The sequence below is a fragment of the Rhinopithecus roxellana genome, chromosome 3 (assembly GCF_007565055.1).
Source record: "Rhinopithecus roxellana isolate Shanxi Qingling chromosome 3, ASM756505v1, whole genome shotgun sequence".
Taxonomy (NCBI): Eukaryota; Metazoa; Chordata; class Mammalia; order Primates; family Cercopithecidae; genus Rhinopithecus; species Rhinopithecus roxellana.
This window is the reverse complement of record NC_044551.1, coordinates 60,157,522-60,178,550: the sequence shown is the minus strand read 5'-3', so window position 1 is coordinate 60,178,550 and position 21,029 is coordinate 60,157,522. Positions and strand designations below refer to the sequence as shown.

At 38.4% G+C, this 21,029-nt stretch overlaps 1 protein-coding gene across 8 annotated transcripts in view; it reads right to left on the bottom strand.

Annotated features, from left to right (window-relative positions):
* The window catches only part of MAST4 (microtubule associated serine/threonine kinase family member 4), a 587,084-nt gene that overhangs the window by 269,419 nt on the left and 296,636 nt on the right, over positions 1 to 21,029 (bottom strand). For all 8 annotated transcript variants that reach the window (XM_030927046.1, XM_030927047.1, XM_030927051.1 and 5 more), the window contains one exon: positions 15,414 to 15,445. In XM_030927046.1, coding sequence (XP_030782906.1) covers positions 15,414 to 15,445 — 32 coding nt within the window. The remainder of the gene's footprint in view (positions 1 to 15,413; positions 15,446 to 21,029) is intronic.

Below are 21,029 nucleotides of genomic sequence, written 5' to 3'. Positions count from 1 at the left end.
ATTGTAGCAATCATTAAAGCATGATGTCACCCTCTGTGTCCCCTGCATCACAACATTTTGGACCCATGGTCCTCTCCCCAGCCACGGAAACTCCTCTGGTCACACTCTTCCTCTTCTACCTCCTCTCTATGCTAAGCGTGAGCTCTCCATTATAGTTCTTTCTAGAAGAAATGTGGCTAGTTCCTTCTGACTTCAGCTTCAAATCATTACTTGAGCTACTCCCTGAACCACCCACCCAACTACATCCCTTGCACTTCTCTGAGGGGCTTTTTGGACAAAGTATTTGCTAATTTATGATCACTCATTCCTCAACCCAAACTCCCCAGCCTGGTCCTTCGCCTCCATCAACACACCTGGGGGCCATTCCATCCCATCTTTCCACACTGTATCAGCTTACACACTGTCCTCTTTAATCCATCTCTAAGACTAGAATTTCAGTACAAATACTGGTCAACTTTTCAAAGCTCCTCAGGTTGATCTATGGATTCAATATGATTTCAATAAAAATATCAACAGGCTTTTTTTTTGTAGAAGCTGACAAACTGATTCTACAATTAAAACAACTAGAATAGCCAAAACAACTTTGCAAAAAGATGAACAAAGTTGGAATACTAATGCTTCTGAGATCAAGACTTATTATAAAGCTATAATAATCAAGATGGTAGATTGATATGAAGACAAATCAATGAAATATAAAGTCTGTAAATGGAAACACAAATACACAAACAACTAATTTTTGACAAAAGTTCAAAGCATTTCAGTGGAGAAAAAACAGCCTGTTCAACAAGTGGTGCGGGAACAATTAGAAACGTGTATGCAGAAAGCAACTTCAATCCATATCTCACCCCCATGTATAAAAATCAACACATTAATCATAGACCTAATGTACAATCTAAAACTATAAAACTTTTGGAAGAAAACATAGGAGAAAACCTCTGTGACCTTGGATTAGGCAAAGATGGCTTAGATCCAACACCAAAAGCATTTAAAGAACGAATAAAGCTTTTGTTCTTCAATAGATGCTATAAAGAGAATAAAAACGCAAGCCACAGGCTGGGAGAAAACATTTAAAGATCACATATATCAGGTTTATTTATAATGGTCAAAAGCTATAAATAACCCAAATGTCCAGTGGCAAGAGACTAATGAAACTGACACAGTCAGTCAATAGGATATTACTTAGCAAAAAACCCTAATAAATGATCGACATATGCTATGACATGGATGAATCTCAAATAATTACGCTGAGTGAGAAGCCAGGCCTGAAACAAGGGTGCATACAATATCACTCTAGTTATTTAAAATAAAAAAAAAAAATGCAAACTAGTTTTTAGGGATGGAAAGCATTAGTAGTTGCCTGGTTGGGGATGTGGGGGTGGGGAAGCAATGACAAAGGGGCAGGAGAAAACTTCTGGGGGAGATGAGTATTTTATTATCTTGACTGTGCTGGTGGTTTCACGAGTGTATACACATATCAATTTATGAAACTGTGCACTTTAAATTATGTACAGTTTATTGTATGCCAATGATGTCTCAATAATGCTTTTTTAAGAGAGAAATGCAATGCTAGCTATTGGGGAAAACCTCACTACCATACCATGTAGAGACAGATGAAATTGGTTCATACTACTTGGGAATCCATGAAAGGAAGCAGTTTTAGAGGTTTTGTTTTGTGATTTTAAACTCCTCTGTGGGTTAACACAAACAGAAGTCACAATTCTTGGGTACATGAACATAATACAGCCTAGATGATATTAAATAGTAGATGTGGTGTGTGTCGGGAGGGAAAGACTTAGACCCCTACGAAAACCAATTTAAAGTGTCTTTGCTTTAATTCCCCTTTTAAGTGCCTCCCAAGACAATCACCACCATCATCTTAAAGGTATGTCTGACCAACATCTTTCAGCAGAAAAAAAAAAAAAAAAAAGGAAAGAAAAGAAAAAAGAAAGAAAGAAAAAAGAGAATAAAGCTAAGTGGCCTGAATTCTCAAAGATAATAATCAAATAATATGCTTTTAACCAGGTGTTTGATGGCATTTCTCCCCATGATTCTATCAAATTCAACTACATCTACATACATAATGGTAGTGCCTTAGAAATCCACCTTAAAAAGCCAACACTATTCCTCTAAGACATGAAACCGGTGTAGTGATCTATTAATTTCATTCCAGTGTATGATGTCAAGTGCATTTTAAAAATATACTTCATTGCTTCCAAGTGCTTCTTTAATCCACAAGGACTGGTTTTAGCATTTAAGCTAATTTATTCTAGACATAAAAGAACCTTCTGCTGGCTGGGCACGGTGGCTCAAGCCTGTAATCCCAGCACTTTGGGAGGCCGAGACGGGCGGATCACAAGGTCAGGAGATCGAGACCATCCTGGCTAACACGGTGAAACCCCGTCTCTACTAAAAATACAAAAACTAGCTGGGCGAGGTGGCAGGCGCCTATAGTCCCAGCTACTCGGGAGGCTGAGGCAGGAGAATGGCGTAAACCCGGGAGGCGGAGCTTGCAGTGAGCTGAGATCTGGCCACTGCACTCCAGTCCGGGCGACAGAGCGAGACTCCGCCTCAAAAAAAAAAAAAAAAAAAAAAAAAAAAATCTTCTGCTTATTCTTGCAGATAATTGATTCTTGATTTGTTAAGGTACTAAACACTATGGTTTATGTGCTGACATACAAACCCCCTGGTAAACTCACTCATGTGCCCCACACAAAGCAAACTTGAATGTCTATTGCCTAGGGAGAGGGGTCAAAAGGAGCTGAGAAAGGAGCAGAACTCTCCCTTACTTTGTCCTGCTGCTAGTCCAGTGGGAAGGTCCTACTCTCCCTGCAATTAACATTACCACTTGTTCCACAGCAGCCGCACATGGAAGGCACACAGTACCAATTTCTCAAATCAAATGCCCTCCTCAATTTCCTAAAAATAAAATAAATCTAGAAGATAATCTCTGCCTCAAAGCTGACCCCTCTAAGTAAAAGCACATACCACCCCCCCCAAAAACAATGAAAGACTGCACTGGAAAATCAGGGTTTAGGAAGAGTTAGGCACTCAATGCTAATGTTACCAAAAGGTTAATCCCATTGATCTATGACACACCAAAAGTTAAAAATCATTTTTTCTGCACAATAAAGAGCACAAAGCATAAGCTAAATTAGTATTTTCTGACAAAGAACATCTTCACATAAACATCTACAAAATATGTAAATATTTCTTGAAAGATTACTTTATATTTCTACAATATACATGTTTAAATTCATTCATTTATTTATTTTTTAGAGACAGGGTCCCACTCTGTTACCTAGGCTAAAGTGCAGGCACATGATCACAGCACCTCAAACTCCTGGGTTCAAGCAATCCTCCCGCATCAGCCTCCCTAGTAGCTAGGACTATAGATACATGCCCAGCTAACTTTTTCTGTTTTTTTTGTAGTTGTTGTTGTTGTTGTTTTTTTTGTTTTTTTTTTTTTTGTTTTGTTTTGTTTTGTCTTTTTTTGTAGAGACAGGGTCTCGTTATTTTGCCCAGGCTGGTTTCCAACTCCAGACTTCAAGCAATCCCCCTGTCTTGGCCTCTACAAGTGCTGGCATTATAGGAATGAGCCACTGCACCCGGCCTGAATTTATTATTAGAATTTGCAGTCTAAAAAAAGTTTTAAATGTGTCTGTCTATGCTAGGTCAGATTCCTGCCACCCATTTCCACATGCAAATCAAACACATAGACTGTAATCAATAAAACTTTTTCCTCTCATGCAAATGTGTTCACAGAACTATCTGCAGAGAATTTTCTTATGGTGCTGGTCAAAAGTTAAGTGAGTGATGTGCGGGATGAAGCAGAGCTCACACAGTCACTGGGAGGAAGCGTGCAGTTACTGGCATTTCCATGGGTTTGTCTCATGTTCCTATACTTAAGCATGGGAAAGCCCTCAACATCATCCCAAAAGAGGTGATGTCATAAAACAACCTATTAAAAGAAAACATGGGCCTGGTGCAGTGGCTCACGCCTGTAATCCCAACACTTTGGGAGGCTGAGGTGGGCAGATCACGAGGTCAAGAGATCGAGACCATCCTGGCCAACATGGTGAAACCCTGTCTCTACTAAAAATACAAAAATTAGCCGGTCATGGTGGCGTGCACCTGTAGTCCCAGCTACTTGGGAGGCTGAGGCAGGAGAATCGCCTGAAGGGAGGCAGAGGTTGCAGTGAGCCAAGATTGCACCACTGCACTCCAGCCTGGTGACAGAGTGAGACTGTCGAAAGAAAGAAAGAAAAGAAAGAAAGAAAAGAAAAGAAAAGAAAAGAAAAGAAAAGAAAAGAAAGAAAGAAAGAAAGAAAGAAAGAAAGAAAGAAAGAAAGAAAGAAAGAAAGAAAGAAAGAAAAGAAAACACTTGTGTATTCAGATGGAAAATAAATGGCCCACCAAAATCCTCAGAGGGTGAGGTCCCTAACTCAGAAAAGTAGAGAAAGAAACCCTGAAAACCTTTTGGTGTGGTTTTTCCCTCTAGTTACTCAGGTCTGACAGTCTACTGCCACAAGGAGTGAAAGAAGAATTTAAATCTTAAGAGTCAAAATGGCAAAGGAGATGGCACAGATTCCAAGAAACACCAGGACACAAGAGAAGTCCTACCTTTCCACAGTTCCCTGTTAGAGCTACCAGGGCCCAACTTGCTACCACACAACAGGGGTAAAGAGAGAACAATACAGAATTCAGCTGCTCTGCTCACATGGCTAATTGGATAATGAATATATTTGGGGACTGCCAGTTACTGCAGCTGGGACCATTACACCACACCAGTGTGGCTGTCACTATTCTCTTTACAGTCTGAGATAAACTCAGCATCCTGGTAGTGCCGGGTGTGTGGCTACAGGTTTCCCCTTCAGCTACAGTGTTAAGGGGACGCTCTTAAGGCAAGTTTGAGGCTTTACTTTCCAAAATGTTCAAAGAAACTATGACAAACATGGTGACAAGCAAACTCCTACGAGGTCTACCCTTTATTGGGTCCATACTGTGGGTGTTGATGCTCGCATTTCTTTATAAAACAAAACATACCTGTCTTAGTCTGTTCTCATGCTGCTAATAAAGACACACCTGAGACTGAGTAATTTATAAAGGAAAGAGGTTCAATAGACTCATAGGTCCACAAGGCTGGAGAGTCCCAACAATCATGGTGGAAGGTGAAGGAGGAGCAAGTCATGTCTTACATGGTGGCAGGCAAGAGAGTTTGTGCAGAGGAACTCCCATTATAAAACCATTAGATCTTGTGAGACTTATTCACCACCATGAGAACAGTGTGGGGGAAGCTAGCTCCATCATTCAATTATCTCCACCTGGCACTACCCTTGACACGTGGGGATTTTTACCATTCAAGGTGAGATTTGGGTGCGGACACAGCCAAACCATATCAGTGCCCACTCCCTTACTGATATCTGTGTTTCTAACCCAAGCATGTTGACCTCAAAAAGGAAAGGCTGCTTGCCAGTCCCTGGGAGTTAGGAACCCTAAATTCTGGTCATGGTTTGCAATCAACATATATACTCCCTGAGCACAAGCAAGCCTCAAATCCTCTGAGTCATTAGTTCCTTGTTTACTAAATAAAGATATTTTCAGTCAGACTTCTCTTAAGGCTTCTTCCAGCTCTGAAATTCTATGATTAAAATTTTCCATATAGACTGCTATAATATACTATATTATTCTCTCAACACCTGTCAGTCCCAAAACACAATTTCAAGGAGTGCCCTGATTACCCTGCTGAGAAGACATGGCTTAAATCTGATAGAGGGGCCACTGAGGACAGGAAGTGAGTTCCCTCAAGGCTTAATGATACTGAGCCAGAACACCTGTGGGATCTGTCCCCACAGCAGTGCAGAGAGCTCGTGTCCTTAGGGTTGACCAACGCTGGGTAGAAATGAAAGAGCTATCCAAGGACATGGGGTCAACTGCCCCTTTCACACCTCTTCATGGAAACAGAACAGCCCCTAAGAAAATGCTACTCCAATGAGCTGGCTTTAAGGGGATTTCCCCAGCCTACTTTGTGGTCTTTTGCCTAACTCAACAGGACAAAAATAAATGATTTGGGGAGAGAGAAAGAAGGGCATAATTCCCAATGTATTTTATTTATTTATTTAAGAAAACATACAGTACTTATTGTATGCCAGGTACTGCTATAAACACTTTACAAATATTAATTTAATCCTCTAAATAATTTGAGGACACAATGACATTATCATTCTACTTTAGGAAACTAAGGTACATAGAGGTTAAGGTCACACAGTCGGCTAAATGGTAGAGACAGGATTCAAACCTAGGCAGTGTGACTTCTGAGTCCACGCTCCGAAATGCTACTCAGTGATTGATTACCTATTGATTAACAGATGTGAGAAGGTGGCTTTTAGTGAGACAGCACAGATATCCACCTCTCTCAATGGGTCCCTCTAAATAAGCGTTGCTGAAAAGGACTGCTCATTAAAAAACTTGCCCCCAATCCTACTTGATTCTGATTTGCTAAAAAGTTATTCCAGTAAATATGAAATAGGGAACTTCTGCTCCTGCCCCTGGCTATCCAAAAGCACACTTCACCACTATGCACACCCACCAAAATGCTAAGAACATTAATTCTCAACTGGGAGTGGCATTTTAGATTTACCTTGAAAACTGGTTAAAAGTACTCAAGCCTCTACCTCACCCTGCCCTCAATACACACTAGACTCTGATTTGCATTCCCGAGGGTGTTCGGCAATGCACACAGATTTTTGACAAACCTCCCACAGGTAACCTAACCCTCTCCCCTGGTACAAAACTAAGGTCTTCATATAATTTTCAAAGGTAAGAAGATCAATCCTACATTGTTTCTATCTCCCAAATCTCTTCCCTACCCACTTCACAGAAGACAAACGCATGTGTGATAAGGAAACCTGCAAATACGCGCCAAATACCAAACTGGCTATTCGATGAATATATAAATGCAATTGACATTCTTCCACAGTCTGAAATCCTCTCTTTACTCTCAGGATAGATTACACTGTTTTCTTTTTATATAAACGTGCCACTTTAAATGCTAATTCAGATGCGATGCTCGATTTTTTTCTTCGTTTTGTTTTTGGGTTTCTAACATTCAAAATGACACTGGACTTCCATGTGGCCTTGACAATGAATATTTTGAATTCTTGCTTCAATATTTGTGGGGATGGGAGGACAGAAAGTGCTAAGAAACCTAAATTTATTTTAAAACTTATTCAAATATGGTTTACATGTCTTTTATTTTGTTTGAATCAAACTCCCTCTCTTTCAGGAAATATTGCCTTTACTTTGCTGAAAATCTCACCAATGTAATTCAAGTAAGTTGAAAACCAAGGTGATTCCCTTTCCTTGCCTTCTAGAAATAATCTCATTTTACTCAAACTACTTTTCTAAACAGGCAATCAAGGCAGTATTTTCTGATATATAACAGGCCTGAATGTAAGTCTTTTTAAAAAATACACACACACACACACACACACACACAAGCATATCGACCTATGCCCATTCAATTATACAGAAGCTCACTTCCTATCTTGTGTCAAAATTAGGAATTCCAATTTTAGAAATACCCTAATCCAATACATACAATTCAATATGATTGAGACAGGAGACAGCCAAGGGTCCCTGACAAAATCCCACTTTCAAGCCTAAAACAGCCTGAAGGCTGAAATACCAGACTGCAGGTCCTGGATGAAGCCCTCCCTTTTTCAGCTGATTCTTTCTGAGTAATGCCCACCTGCACCCCGGGAGGATGAGGTAGAGCCTCGGGAAGTTTGCACCCTTTGCAAAGGGGAGGAGCCTGGCCTCTTCTGTTCCTGTGTGGTGACCTGGGATTCTATCTGTGAGGTGGGAAACCTCCTAGCAGGACTCTCTCTGTCACTTTGCTGAGAGTTATTTTTCCTTTTCACCCCATAAATTCCATTTTCCCCACCCTTCTGTATGTCCACGAGCCTAATCTTTCCTGGTCGTGTGATAAGAGCCCAGTTTTAGCTGAACTAAGGAGAAAGTTCTCCAACAAATATATCTACTATAAGACAAACTATCTCAGAAATCTAGCAGGCCCAGCTCCACCCAGAAGCTACCATCAAGTTCCCCTGCTTTGTAGTCCTAACTACTTTTTGACAATATTCTCTCCCTCTGTTGGTCACTCTCATCTTCCATCTCATCTCTGGACGCCCTTTACTGTCCCTAACCAAGAAAGGCAAAATTAGAAGGCCGTAAAATAAGTTCATTATTCTTTTCATACATTTATTAATGCATTCATACGGTAAAATGGTTCTGAATACCTGCTCAACTTCCTGCTAGCCTTGTTTCTTGCCAGTTCACCAGAAGCATCCCATTAATGAATCGTCTTCTGCTGTGCTAAATTTAGTTTGGGTGACAACCTGTCCTGACCAAAGGTACATACATTTTTCAGTGAGGTACCAAAGACATCTCCAAGATCTGGCAGATGAATTTCTAGTATTGGAACGTTTGACATGTGGCAGATGTGTTTAAGATGGAAATCCCCTTGGCGGTCAGAGCGGGTGGACCTCCTAGCAGACCTGAAACTATCAAATGCCAGTAGATACCTAGCCCACTTATTCCAAGGCCAGTCCTAATAGACTCCAACCACTCTCAGAGGAATAACGAAAGGGTGAATGGAGAAAAATCATAAAAACATATAAACCAAACACAAAATTCTAAGTCCCCCATCTGACTGAATGAATCCCCCCTCCCAGCCAATGGCATTCCAAAGCAAACCTGAAAAACTAGTTCAGACCATGATAAGAAGAGAGGGTCGGACATGCCTCATGATATCCTCCTTCCCTCTGGAATTCAGCACAACTGACCAGCTGACATTAAAACAGAGATCTTAAGACTGACAAAGCAGCCTCTTTGGAGCGTAAAAGACCAAATTCCAATGTGACTCTAGTATAGCATCACATGACAGATAGCAGGCCCTGAAAGAAATTAAAGTACTTTACCCCAAAATATATTTTTTGATAGATTTTTAAGTGGCTCTGCAAATCTGTCTCTTGTGGAGAAAATCTACACTCTGTAGAGACTCTCTTCCCCTTCCAGAACTTTTCCTGATCCAGGAGAGATTAAGAGTCTGATACCTTTTAAGGCCTGACAAGAGACATTTACCATCTATTCTACATAATAAGAACCCTAGTTTCCACAATCACTTATCTTAACCCAGACACACTCCTTTCTACTGATTCCAGTTCTTAGATAATAACTCTTCAACCAACTGCCAATATCAAAAAATCTTTGAATCCACCTATGATCTGTAAGCACCACCCACCCAGCTATCCCACCTTTCCACACCAAACCAATGCATAATTTACATGTATTGATAGGTGTCTTATGTTTCCTGAAAATGTATAATACCAAGTGTAACCCAACCATCTTGGGCACATGTTCTCAGGACCTCTTGGGATGATGCCTCAGGCCTTGGTCGCTCATACTGAGCTCAGAATAAATCCCTTCAAATATTTTACAGTTTGACTATTTTTCATTGACAAATCCTATAAAAAGGAAAATTATTACCAGCTGCTAGTATTGTTGCTAGATCAGTTAATTAAAATAAGTAAAACCTTTTAAATTGCCTCTGGGATAATTTGAATACTGTCAGCAACTCCTCAGCATGCAGAGATGTACTTTTCCGGGACTATTACACATATTAGGAGCTGCTTCTGCTTTGGGTTCCTGCTGCTGGATATTCTTTTTTTTTTTTTTTTTGGAGATGAAGTCTCGCTCTGTCGCTCAGGCTGGGGTGCAGTGGTGCGATCTCAGCTCACTGCAAGCTCTGCCTCCCAGGTTCACGCCATTCTCCTGCCTCAGTCTCCCGAGTAGCTGGGACTACAGGTACCCTCCACCACGCCCAGTTAATTTTTTATATTTTTTAGTAGAGATGGGGTTTCACTGTGTTAGCCAGGATGGTCTCGATCTCCTGACCTTGTGATCCGCCTGCCTTGGCCTCCCAACGTACTGGGATTACAGATGTAAGCCACTGCACCCAGCCCTTTTTTTTTTTTTTCAAAGACAGAGTCTCACTCTGTTGCCCAGGTTGGCATGGGCATGATCTCGGCTCACTGCAACCTCCAACTCCTAGGTTCAAATGATTCTCCTGCCTCAGCCTCTGGAGTAGCTGGGATTACAGGCATGTACTTCCAAGCCTGGTTAATTTTTGTATTTTTCAGTAGACATGGGATTTTTTTCCATGTTGGCTAGGCTGGTCTTGAACTCCTGACCTCAGGTGATCCACCTGCCTCGGCCTCCCAAAGTGCTAGGATTACAGGCGTGAGCCACCGCGCCTGGCCTTGGATATTCCTTTAAAAGCATCCTTAAAGCATGTGTGTGGACATAAAGATGGGAATAATAGACACTGGGGTCTACTAGGTCCACTAGCGCAGGGAGACAAGGGGGAAAGGGCTGGAAAACTATAGTTTGGGTACTATATTCACTCACTACCTGGGTGTCAGGATCATTTTTACCCCAAACCTTAGTGTTATGCAATATACTCCTGTAGCAAATCTACACATGTACTTCCTGAACCTAAAAGTTTAAACTATTTTTCGAAAGAGTTGGAAAAATTTTATAAATAAAAATACATTTAAAACAGCTGTTGCAATCAAATATCATAAACCAATCCATCAAGCAAGCAAGCAAGCATGTGTGGCCAGAGAACTTAAAGCTAAGAAACTGCCAAGTGTTAGTCACTGCTTCTACTAAAATAAAGTGATAATTGCAGATAATTTTATAGATCCCAGACCTACAAAGCCATGAAACAATGCACCAGGCTTATAATTAAACAAGGTGGATGAAAGGTCATTTTAAGTAGCAGGGAGAACCTATTTGCTAAGAATAGATAATACAGTTTCCTTCTTCTCTGTACGAAGACATGTGCAAGACCACTTAAAAGCAGCAGGCGGCACAGGAGCTGGCCTGAGCAGATTTCCTGCTCCTCTCTCCAGGGTATAAACACCATCAAGGCACTCTAGGGAATTCCATGAAAAAGAAGCGTCTCCGTCCTGGAGAGCTGTTTATTTAGGCAATTAACAAAACACAAAGGAGTCCTTTAAAAATAAATAATGGCTGCCAAGGACACCTTGGTTTTGCTCCAAACCATCTTGGGCTCACATCTTGGGCTTTTCTACTTTTTGCACTTTCCTTGCCTGAAAACAAACATTTCCCTATGAATTTTTCCACTTAGAAATGTGATTTCAGGACTTACATGCAAAATATGGGTGAATTTTAGAAAAAAAGTACCACAACAATAATGGCACTTTCATAAATACAGACAGTACAAATTAGTTATTAGAAAAATCTAAATCAAACAACATGCAGAAGGTTGATGTGTTCCGTACTGAATTGAAACCATGAAGGATCTGACATCAGCCATCCAGCCATGGCATCACCACTTGTCCTCATGGAGCAGGCACAGTGACAGAACCTAAGAGAACAGGGCAGGTCTACTGCTTGGAGGCTCCCAATCTAGGAAGGGGAGACAGATTTGTACAGATTCCACAAATGTCTGTGCTATGTAGTTATTATACCGGGCACCTTGCTGAACACAAAGAACAGGCATTCAGAGTCACATCTCTTGGATGGGATAAAAATCTAAAGCAACAAATCTAGTTCTGAAGCTAAGTGTAATAATATACCATCATAAATGCTATTATCTCATTTGCTTCATCCCCTGGCTTCAGGTAGTATATACTAAAGCATTTCAAGATTATCACAATTTATCATCATAATTTTTTCTATGATGTTCTGGCATTAACCAATTGGTATCTGCCACTGTAGATATTTTAGTTATTGTCAAATCATATTTATTTGGAGCAATCTTCATTATGAGACAAAATTAACCAAATACACACACACACACACACACACACACACACACACACACACAAATACAGGTGTGATATATTTTCTTATTCAAAATAGAATGTTTACATAATTGTTATTCAAATTACTTAAAAATCTACATAAACACTTGGTTAAAGCAATTTTAATCCTACTTCCATACAATCACTGAGTATTTTACATAAAATATTTCAAGAATACCAAAAATACAGAGGGTATAATATAAACACCCATATACACACTACCACATTAATGATATATGTGAAACTCCTTGCAGAGGCCTCTCAAATCCAATTTATTTCATTCTCTCCACTAGTAAGTGACCCTTATCATAAACTTGTTTTCCATGCATCTTTTATACCTTTACTGTAAATGCCTGTATTCAGACACAACATATTGTTTTGCATACTTTTAAGTTTTATAATATAAATGCCATCTTGTACCTGGAATTTGCTTTTAGCACTTATCATTCTATTCTTGATAATTATACCTGCTGATACGTATACTCTGGTCCGCTTACTTTACCTGCTGTATAATATTTCACTATCTGACTATATTATGACTTAGGTAGTTGGAAGGAGGGGGATAAGACAATGTGATAACTTTAGTTCCAAGGAGAATGAGGGGGAAAGTACAGGAAGTATCTGGGATCAAAAGCAGCCTTGGCAAATGGCTATTCATTGAATGGAAAAAGAAGAGAAATAGCTAAAATCCAGCTGTCTAGGAAGCTGTAATGCCTCTGGAAAAGTGATCTGGAGTTACTTGATTATCTCATAATAGCATCTTGCCTAGAAAGCTGTTTCCCTCACTTCTCTTGTCTATTACCCAGTCACAATCATTGCTTCTACACTTTTTAAAAATGTTTATAAAACAAGAGAGTCTTCAAGTTAGTTCTCATTAAAATGATCATAAATAATAAATTAGTGAGGATCTGAATTTCTTTTTCTAGACAGAATAGTTCGCTTTTTTATACTTTCAATTAATAACAAAAAAACAAAAATTCCCTGAGGTCTTTCATTTCTGAAAGCTTTCAATTTAATATATGTTTTTACCATGATTCTGGATATAAAAGTTATCTTTAAGCTTATTTAAAGCAATATTCAAATTTTTCAAAAAAATGTGGAAAACCCCGTAAGTTTCAGAATACTGAAAATGCAATTTTAAAACTGCTATATTTCAAGACATACAGCTTTGAAGCACCAGATATATCAAAAGAGGCCTTTTCAGTCTTTATCAAGGTACACACTCTCTAACAAGTTGGTTCACATTGCTATATAACCAAAGACAATAAGAAATACATCACACTGTATGCAGTTGCTTATGTTAATATGGAACAACAACAACAAAGAAGAGACTGAAAAGAACAGCAGGAGCAAATCTCCAATCTTTCTGGGAGAAGATATAAAAATATTTCAAAGCATTTATGGAGGAGTCATGTATGCAGTAAATAAACTAAGAAAGTGTTAAGAGGTTTAATTATCAAGTACTATTATGTTGGCTAGCTGATACTAATAAAGATACATTTGTGCCTTTCTTCATTAGATTTGTATAAAATCACTCTAGCATTTATTTTAAAAAGCGTTTTCCCTTTCTCAAAGTCATAAGAGAACCTTGCACGAGGAGAGTAATTACTGGCATTCTGTACAGTATTCACTAAAAATGCTGAGTGACAGTGGGTTCTAGCACAGCTATATCAGGCATCGTTAATTCTCTGGGGAATATTCGTGTTTAACAGAAAATACAAAATAGCATGTTTATTTTTAGTTTACCTCACTTGAAAATACTAATTTTCCCAGAATTCACAAAAAAAGTAGATTTGTGTTCACATATACATATACAGTGTACTTCATGCTCATCATCTGAATGCGCAATTGACTTTTAACAGGGAGGGGAGTTTAAATGGCTCTGATGTAAATCAAACTTTCTCTTACTATGTTTCCAAAGGATGGGCTCCAAACAACTTATGTCATTATTCTTTTTTCATTAAAGATCCCATTTTCTCAAATAAAGAAACTTAAAATACTTTCCTTATCACATATTTTCACATCAACTTATGGCTATCAACTAACATTAACAGAATTGAGACTTACTCAAGTGCAAAAGAGGAAATTACCCTTTAATAGAAACATGAAATCTAATTCTGTAATTAACATGATCTTTATAATATTATTGGAAACACTAATGTGATAAAACAAGAAACAAAAAACAAAACCCATGTGCAATCTATTAAAAAGGCTAAAAGCAAGATTTGACTGAAGTTCTGAAGTTTTCAAATAAAAAAGAAAGGGTGTTTAAGCCTTAAAGAAAAGTGCATAAAAGCAAATGAGTTTTTTTCTATAAAAGTATTTCATGTAGTTTTCTATTTTTCTTTTGTCTCGTCATGATGGGAAATATCAAAAAGTTTGGACTTTTACAAGTTTAGGCAACAGAGTCCTAATCATGATGCAGAAGAGGAAAGAGTTTAATTCTAAGTCCATTTCCTATAGCAAACTATTTTCTGTTAAACTCTAGCACAGAGAGATGGAAGCTAAAAGCTAGTGACAATTTATCTCGGCACATTCTCCAAAAATAATAATCCAGTGTCTGCCTGGCAGCCTAAACTTGTACAAAAGACAGGAAGCAAAATGGACAGTAATAAAATGTTCACAGCTGATAAATTTTTGGTTCTTAGATGCAAAGGCTGAAATTTTCCAAAATTTAGCCTAGAATAAACCCTATATTTCAACAATCACCAAATTTTTTTCTAATCCTCCAAGAGGAGTGTTGTAAAAACTTATCTTAAATACTATTTTTTTAAAGGAGGTGCTCCATCTACTAACTTCTTCAACTTAAATCAGACATCAAATGTAAATGTTTCCAGACCAGCCCTTACACACTACTATTGGATAACAAATCTGACTTTAAATGTAGTCAAATATTGAGGGTAGTTAATTCTGTCCTCAATTTCATTCTGCAACTTGCTAATGGAAAAAAAAAACCTATGATTTGTGCAAATATATTAATGGTCTTAAAAATAAAAGATTAAAACACACTATAAAGAAATCAAGTCAAAGTTCATAAATCCATTATTTTAATACAAGAGCATGACATGAATCAGTTCAATAAGATCTAGATCTAATAATGAAAAGTTTAACTGATTCAAAGTCTCCAATTCAGATTCAAAAGTACATAATTTACTCCATATAAAATCCATAGTATAAAAATATCATGGATTTCAGATCATAAAGAACACTGATTCTTGATTCAGATCAATTTACACTATCTCCTGACCAAATAATGTTTTTGCTTGATTATATAACAGCATTAAAAAAAATTAAGATTCTCCAAGGAATAAATATGCATTTAGGTTTACAATGCCCATATGGAACAAACCCTGGAAATTATGAAATTATTACTGTTTGACTTTTATAAGTAAATTCAGTTTTTTGTTTTCTTCAGTTGATTATCATTCATTTTACAATTGCCACTAATGAATCAGAGAAGAATCATACTATAAACTATATATTAATAAAAAGAAAACAAGGAAACAAAATCCTACTACTTACAAACTTCCTCTTCTGGGGAGACTCAGCTCCTTCTGCAAAAGAAAAAAAAAACCATATATAAGTGATGCTGCATTAACCTTAGAATACTAGGATACCAAATTGATAACAAAGAACGTATCATCCCTCATTATGCTTGATTTGGCATTTCCTATACTGAAAACATTTTAATGTCATAATTTTATGCTGGATCTCTTCTTATACAGTTCTCTTTACACACTGTGTTTAAGGTGCAAACACAGCTTATCTGAATTCCAGAGCAGAAAAACCATCAATCTTCCCAAAGCAACTACAGTAAAATACTGAGTTGAGTTACATGGCCCTACAATTGAGCATACGGAAAATCTGAGCAAGCAAAGAATTTATCCAAACAGGATTTAGCTATAAGAAGTAGGAGACATTTTGCAGGATTATAATTAAATGAAAGGTGCAATGAAAGAGACAATTAAATCAAACTATTTGCCCTCAACAGAAATATATTCATGCAAAACATTATGCATACCAAAGATTGCACTTTCTATTTTTTAAATGATAATGGAAAAGATTTCCTTTTGGTGTTATTTCTCAAAACATCCATTTATTCATTGGGATATTTAAAAGCAGCTTAATCAACTTCTAAAAGGTAATCAGACAGCCATGACAATTATTAGTGTGCTTCATAGTTTTAAAAGGGTGCCTTCACACTTCTCTCAATTTGAGATTCTTATCTACCTAATCATCAAGAGGCTGTGGAAAACCAAAAAAAAAAAAAAAAAAAAAAAAAAAAAAAAACACGCAAGAAAACAAGCCAACCAAAGAAATAAACAAAAATAGATTCAGAAATACCTCTATCCACTAATGAAGTTGTCAAAGCTCAAGAATAATTACTTGCTGTCAATTATTGAAGAATAGGAAGCGATGAGCCATTTGGCTATTTAAACTCAAAATGAAGCACACTATGACTAAATTTGGTTATTCATGCCCATAATTCTCATTTATTTTTCTGCCTTTCAAGGGCTTGAGCATTATCCTTTGAAAGGTATTTCCCCATCAGCTTCAAATTCACCTTTCCTATCTCCTATTTTTACTGACTATTTCAATGTTTGTCATGGACAGCAGGCTCAGCTATCACTTTTCCACAGCACAACTTACTCCAGCACAGCTTACAGAAAGTGGCCACAAGAGTGTCAGACCAGAGCAGAGGAGAGTTCTGCAGCTGCTGCTTTAAACACAGCAGGCCTTACTTATTAACTGGCAAATATATTTCCATGCAGATACAGTAATCATATAACTGTTCAAAAGCAAGAAGAACAATCAGCAACTTTAGGAATGAAGTGTCATCTTCTTTCTCCCAATAGCAAATGGTTTCTTTTCAAGGGCTCTAGGGCTCAGTGGTAAAGTGCCTTTTTGTTTTGTTTTGCTTTGCTTTTTTCTTGAATCCTTGATTAGTTCCAAGAAATTATAGTGTTTGCTGAACTTGGCTCCCTGATTCTGAAACATAAATATACCTTCATTTACTAAAACCTCTAATGACAAGAGAAAAGTCTCTGACCAAGACCATTTTCCTTCGGAACCGAAACATAAATAGAAAACCAATGAGTAATTTTCTATACGTGGATCTTTGGTTACGACAAGCATTGAGAAATCAGTGTTGTATTCAGGTTAAAGAAAAGAAAAAGAACTTCCTAGATGTAATAGCTCAACACACTATATTTTTTAATTTTTAATTTTTATTTATTTTTAGGATGAGGTCTCACTACATTGCCCAAGCTGATCTCAAACTCCTGGGTTCAAGCATCCACTTGCCTCAGCCTCCTGAGTAGCCGAGATTACAAAGTACACCACACTGTACCAGACCCAGGCCATTTCTCCTAGAAAGAAATTGATACTACTGCAGAGCAAAAGGTCTAGAGACCAAATGAATAATACTGCTCTGTCCAGTAAGTTGATCTGACAGCCGCATAAAAGGTACCTGAGGTATTATCATTAATAACAACAAAATAATAAATCAGATGTTATTTCAACTATATATGCAAATAGGTCACTCAGAAGACATAAGAGGAAAGGGACCAAATGAGACCCGAACAGTTCCATCAATCATATTCCACCAAAGGACCCGAGCATAAACTGGCTGCTTTGCTCTGAGAAAAAGCTGCTGAAACAGCAAGATAAGGGATAAAAACCAACTCTGCTTTTAATCAGAAGTCTTTCCAGTAGGTCTAGAATTATGAGTTCTAAACAAGGAGAAAGGTTACAGTGGGTAACCCAGCACTGCTGCTCCACAGGATGGCAGCCGAGATTCCAAGATGAGGAGCAAAGGACATTTAATAGGCCACTGTCAACTGACCTGAAGCTACCACGCTAACGAAGCTGAAGGAGTTAATCCACCTGACGGCTTGAATGTCAGGCTCAGGACTGGAAACTCAATTTGGTAACAAATTGGAATCACATGTGATGGTAATAAAGTGAGAGAAATGAATGTGCTGTGGCCAAGACCTTGTGAACAGTAGCTGCAAAAGTCTGCAAATACCAGGAGGGCTAAGCAATTGCAGCCTGAGCAGGAAGCAGCTCCTGCCCTAATGGATGAGGGCCACATGCTGATAAATCTGCACCCGTCAGACGTAAATGAACGGCATTAAGGCATTTTATCGCCAAAGTCCCTGCGGTACTTTGTGTATGTGTCCTCATTTTATTTTCTTAATGTCAGGATAAGGTCACTAACACATACTCAGATAATTAGATAAGATGTGGTATTGGTCTGAGTCATAAACCTAAGCTTGTGCTTGACCTATGTGGAGTGTGTGTTAAAAATTTACTGTCAGGTAAGAATTGGAGGAGGAAAGAAAAAGGGAAAAAAAAAAAAAACAGCAAGAAGTATCCATCTGAACTAAACAATTTGCTAATTGTTGACACTGGATTAAAGAAATTCTTAAGATTAAAAATTTCTAGATTTTCATTGATATTGATGATTCAATGATGTTTAACCTTTTTTAGAGTTCCTGTTTATGATTACTTGCTTGATATTTTATCCTTCCCCCGAACTTTTAACTAGCAAATATTTGCATTAGAGATAAAGATTAAATAAAATTAATCTTGTCTGAGAATCCTGTTAGTTTTGAGATCTCTCAAAGTACCTGAGGATACCAAAAGATCTCTCCAATCCAGGAAGAAAACTCATGGGGAGTCTGACAAGAAAGAAGGGTAAATGATTCTGCTCCTTTGTCCCAGCCATCCTTAGCTTCAAAAAGAGAAGGCAACTGTTTCATTCATGAAGACAGAGGAGAAAACTGCAATGTTTTACAGGTATGAGCAATCGCCACAGTGGTAATTTTAAAACTATTTATAATTTTTAGTATTTAACAGCTACTCATAGACAAACAAAACAATATTGCTATACATGCTGGACATGTTTAGAGAATCTCTGAACTCTTCTTTTCTAACTAAGGGTAAATTTATGATTTGAAAGAGGACATTTACAGAAGCCCAAATAATATATGTAGATACTCCCTTCTTCAAGTGGTAGAGCTTAAATCTCCTCTCTTTGAGAGTGGGCTGAGACCTAGTGACTCACTTCCAAATAACAGAATAGAGAAAGGGAACAATAGCAACATTATAGTGGGGAGACCTGCAGATACCACCATAACTGAGTGATCAAGGTTAACATCATCAGTGGTAAGCCACGCTGACATCACGCTGCCATCCTCTGATATGATGTGACGAGAAGAACACTTCATGCCTGTGGTATTCTCTCCAAAATCCAGAACCCCATTCTAATCGTGAAAAAGCCTCAGGCGAACCCAAATGGAGGAACCTTCTAAAAACACGTGACCAGTGCTCCTGAAAGCTGTCAAGGCTGTGAAAAACAAGAATAAATTGACCAACTGTCACAGATGAGAGAGGACTAAGGGTGGCTAAAGGCAATGAAGAATCTTGAATAAACGAAGAATCTTGAATTGGATTCTCAATCAGAAAAAGGACATTAGTGGAAAACTTGGTGATAGCTAAATAAAGTTTATAGTTTAGATGACAACAATGTCCCAATGTTAAAGTCATGATTTTGACAAATGTATTAAGGTTACATATGAGGTCAACATTTTGAAGGACTGGAAGAAGGGTATACAATAATTTTCTGAGCTATCTTGTAAATGTTCTGTAAATTTTAAAATTATTCCAAAATATTAAAGAAAGTGTATCAAAATGGGGAGACAGGGAGAAGGGAAGGCTGGTGTAGGGCTGGAGAACAGAAGAAATGAACACATAAATATCTAAATATTCAAAGCTTACTTTAAGGTAATATTTAATACCAATTTTTTAGGAAGCTATAGAAATACTGTAGGTGAGAGAGATTCTGGCTAGGACCAGCAATGAAGATGGGAAGGAGTAGTCAGATTTGAGATACATTTTCATAAGATTTACACAGAAACTGGATGTGAAGCATGAAAGACAAGGCAAGGAGAAGTCATAAGTTTTTGGCCTGAGCAAAAAGTTAGATGGAAAAACAGTTCAGCTTTGACATGCTACATTCAGGATGTCGGTCTGTAAGAATTCCAAGTAGAAGATTCCAAACAGGCAACTAGACAAATGAATCTGGGTGCAAGAAAAAGGGTAAGGCTGGAGGTAGATTTTGGAGTCATTAACACTAAGATTGTATGTAAAGCTATGGGACTGGATGAAATGGAGGGAATTGATAGAAAAAGGAAAACAGACACACCTGGTTACAAAGCCATGGGGGCTTTGCCATTTAAAATAAAGAAGAAGGGAGGATTGTGCTATGCACTGTTAACTAACCTGTTGCTCTATCCAGTAGCTGGGGTTCTTGAAAGCAACAGAAATTGAATGAGACTGGCAAGTAAACAATCAATGTATGGACGGCTACTGGCACCCCTGAAGGCAATAGGATGATTGGGCAGACAAGGTCAGAAAGTGGGCAGGAACCAAAAAATTAAACCCAGAAAGTGTGACCACACCCAAGGAAAAGCCCAGTTAGGACACCTCTGCAGCTGAACCTTGAGTGGGAGCTCAGCCTCCAGGAAGAATCCCTAACTGCCCCCACATACCTTCACTTCATCTCTCCTTGCAGGTGTCCTGTGAGGGTTACATGATCACACCTGGGTCTCTGCCCCAGCTTCCAAGTGGGCAGGAAAAAGGAATATTGGCTCCCTCACTACTATAGTGGGAGGTGGGGCCAAGTCTACCAAGATCCACACTTTGGGATTCCTCCAAAAAACAAAGGGAATTTGGAAGTTGAGCAACTTGCCTTTTGCACCATCACTCCCAAACCCCACACAGAAACAGAGTGGCAATGTCCAGCACACACCATTCCCTGACCCCTTTCCTGACACCAATGAATTTGAAGTGCATGCACTTCCCCATCATCATCTTTCTTTCATTAGTCATTGGTGGCCTCATCCTATGACTGAGTTACTGCAAGGACTCTGCACTAACAATTAATTTACGAAAAGTGTTCAAAGAAGCCGAGATGTGTAAGGCAGTATATCAGGTGCTTTTAGGGACACATGAGGAAAAACAAAACACATTTAAAAGCTAGTTGGGGCAACATACACACACACACACATAAAACAAAAGAGTTATCACCAGGTGCAAGATTATGCAGTATTACTTGAACTGTGTAAATGCTAA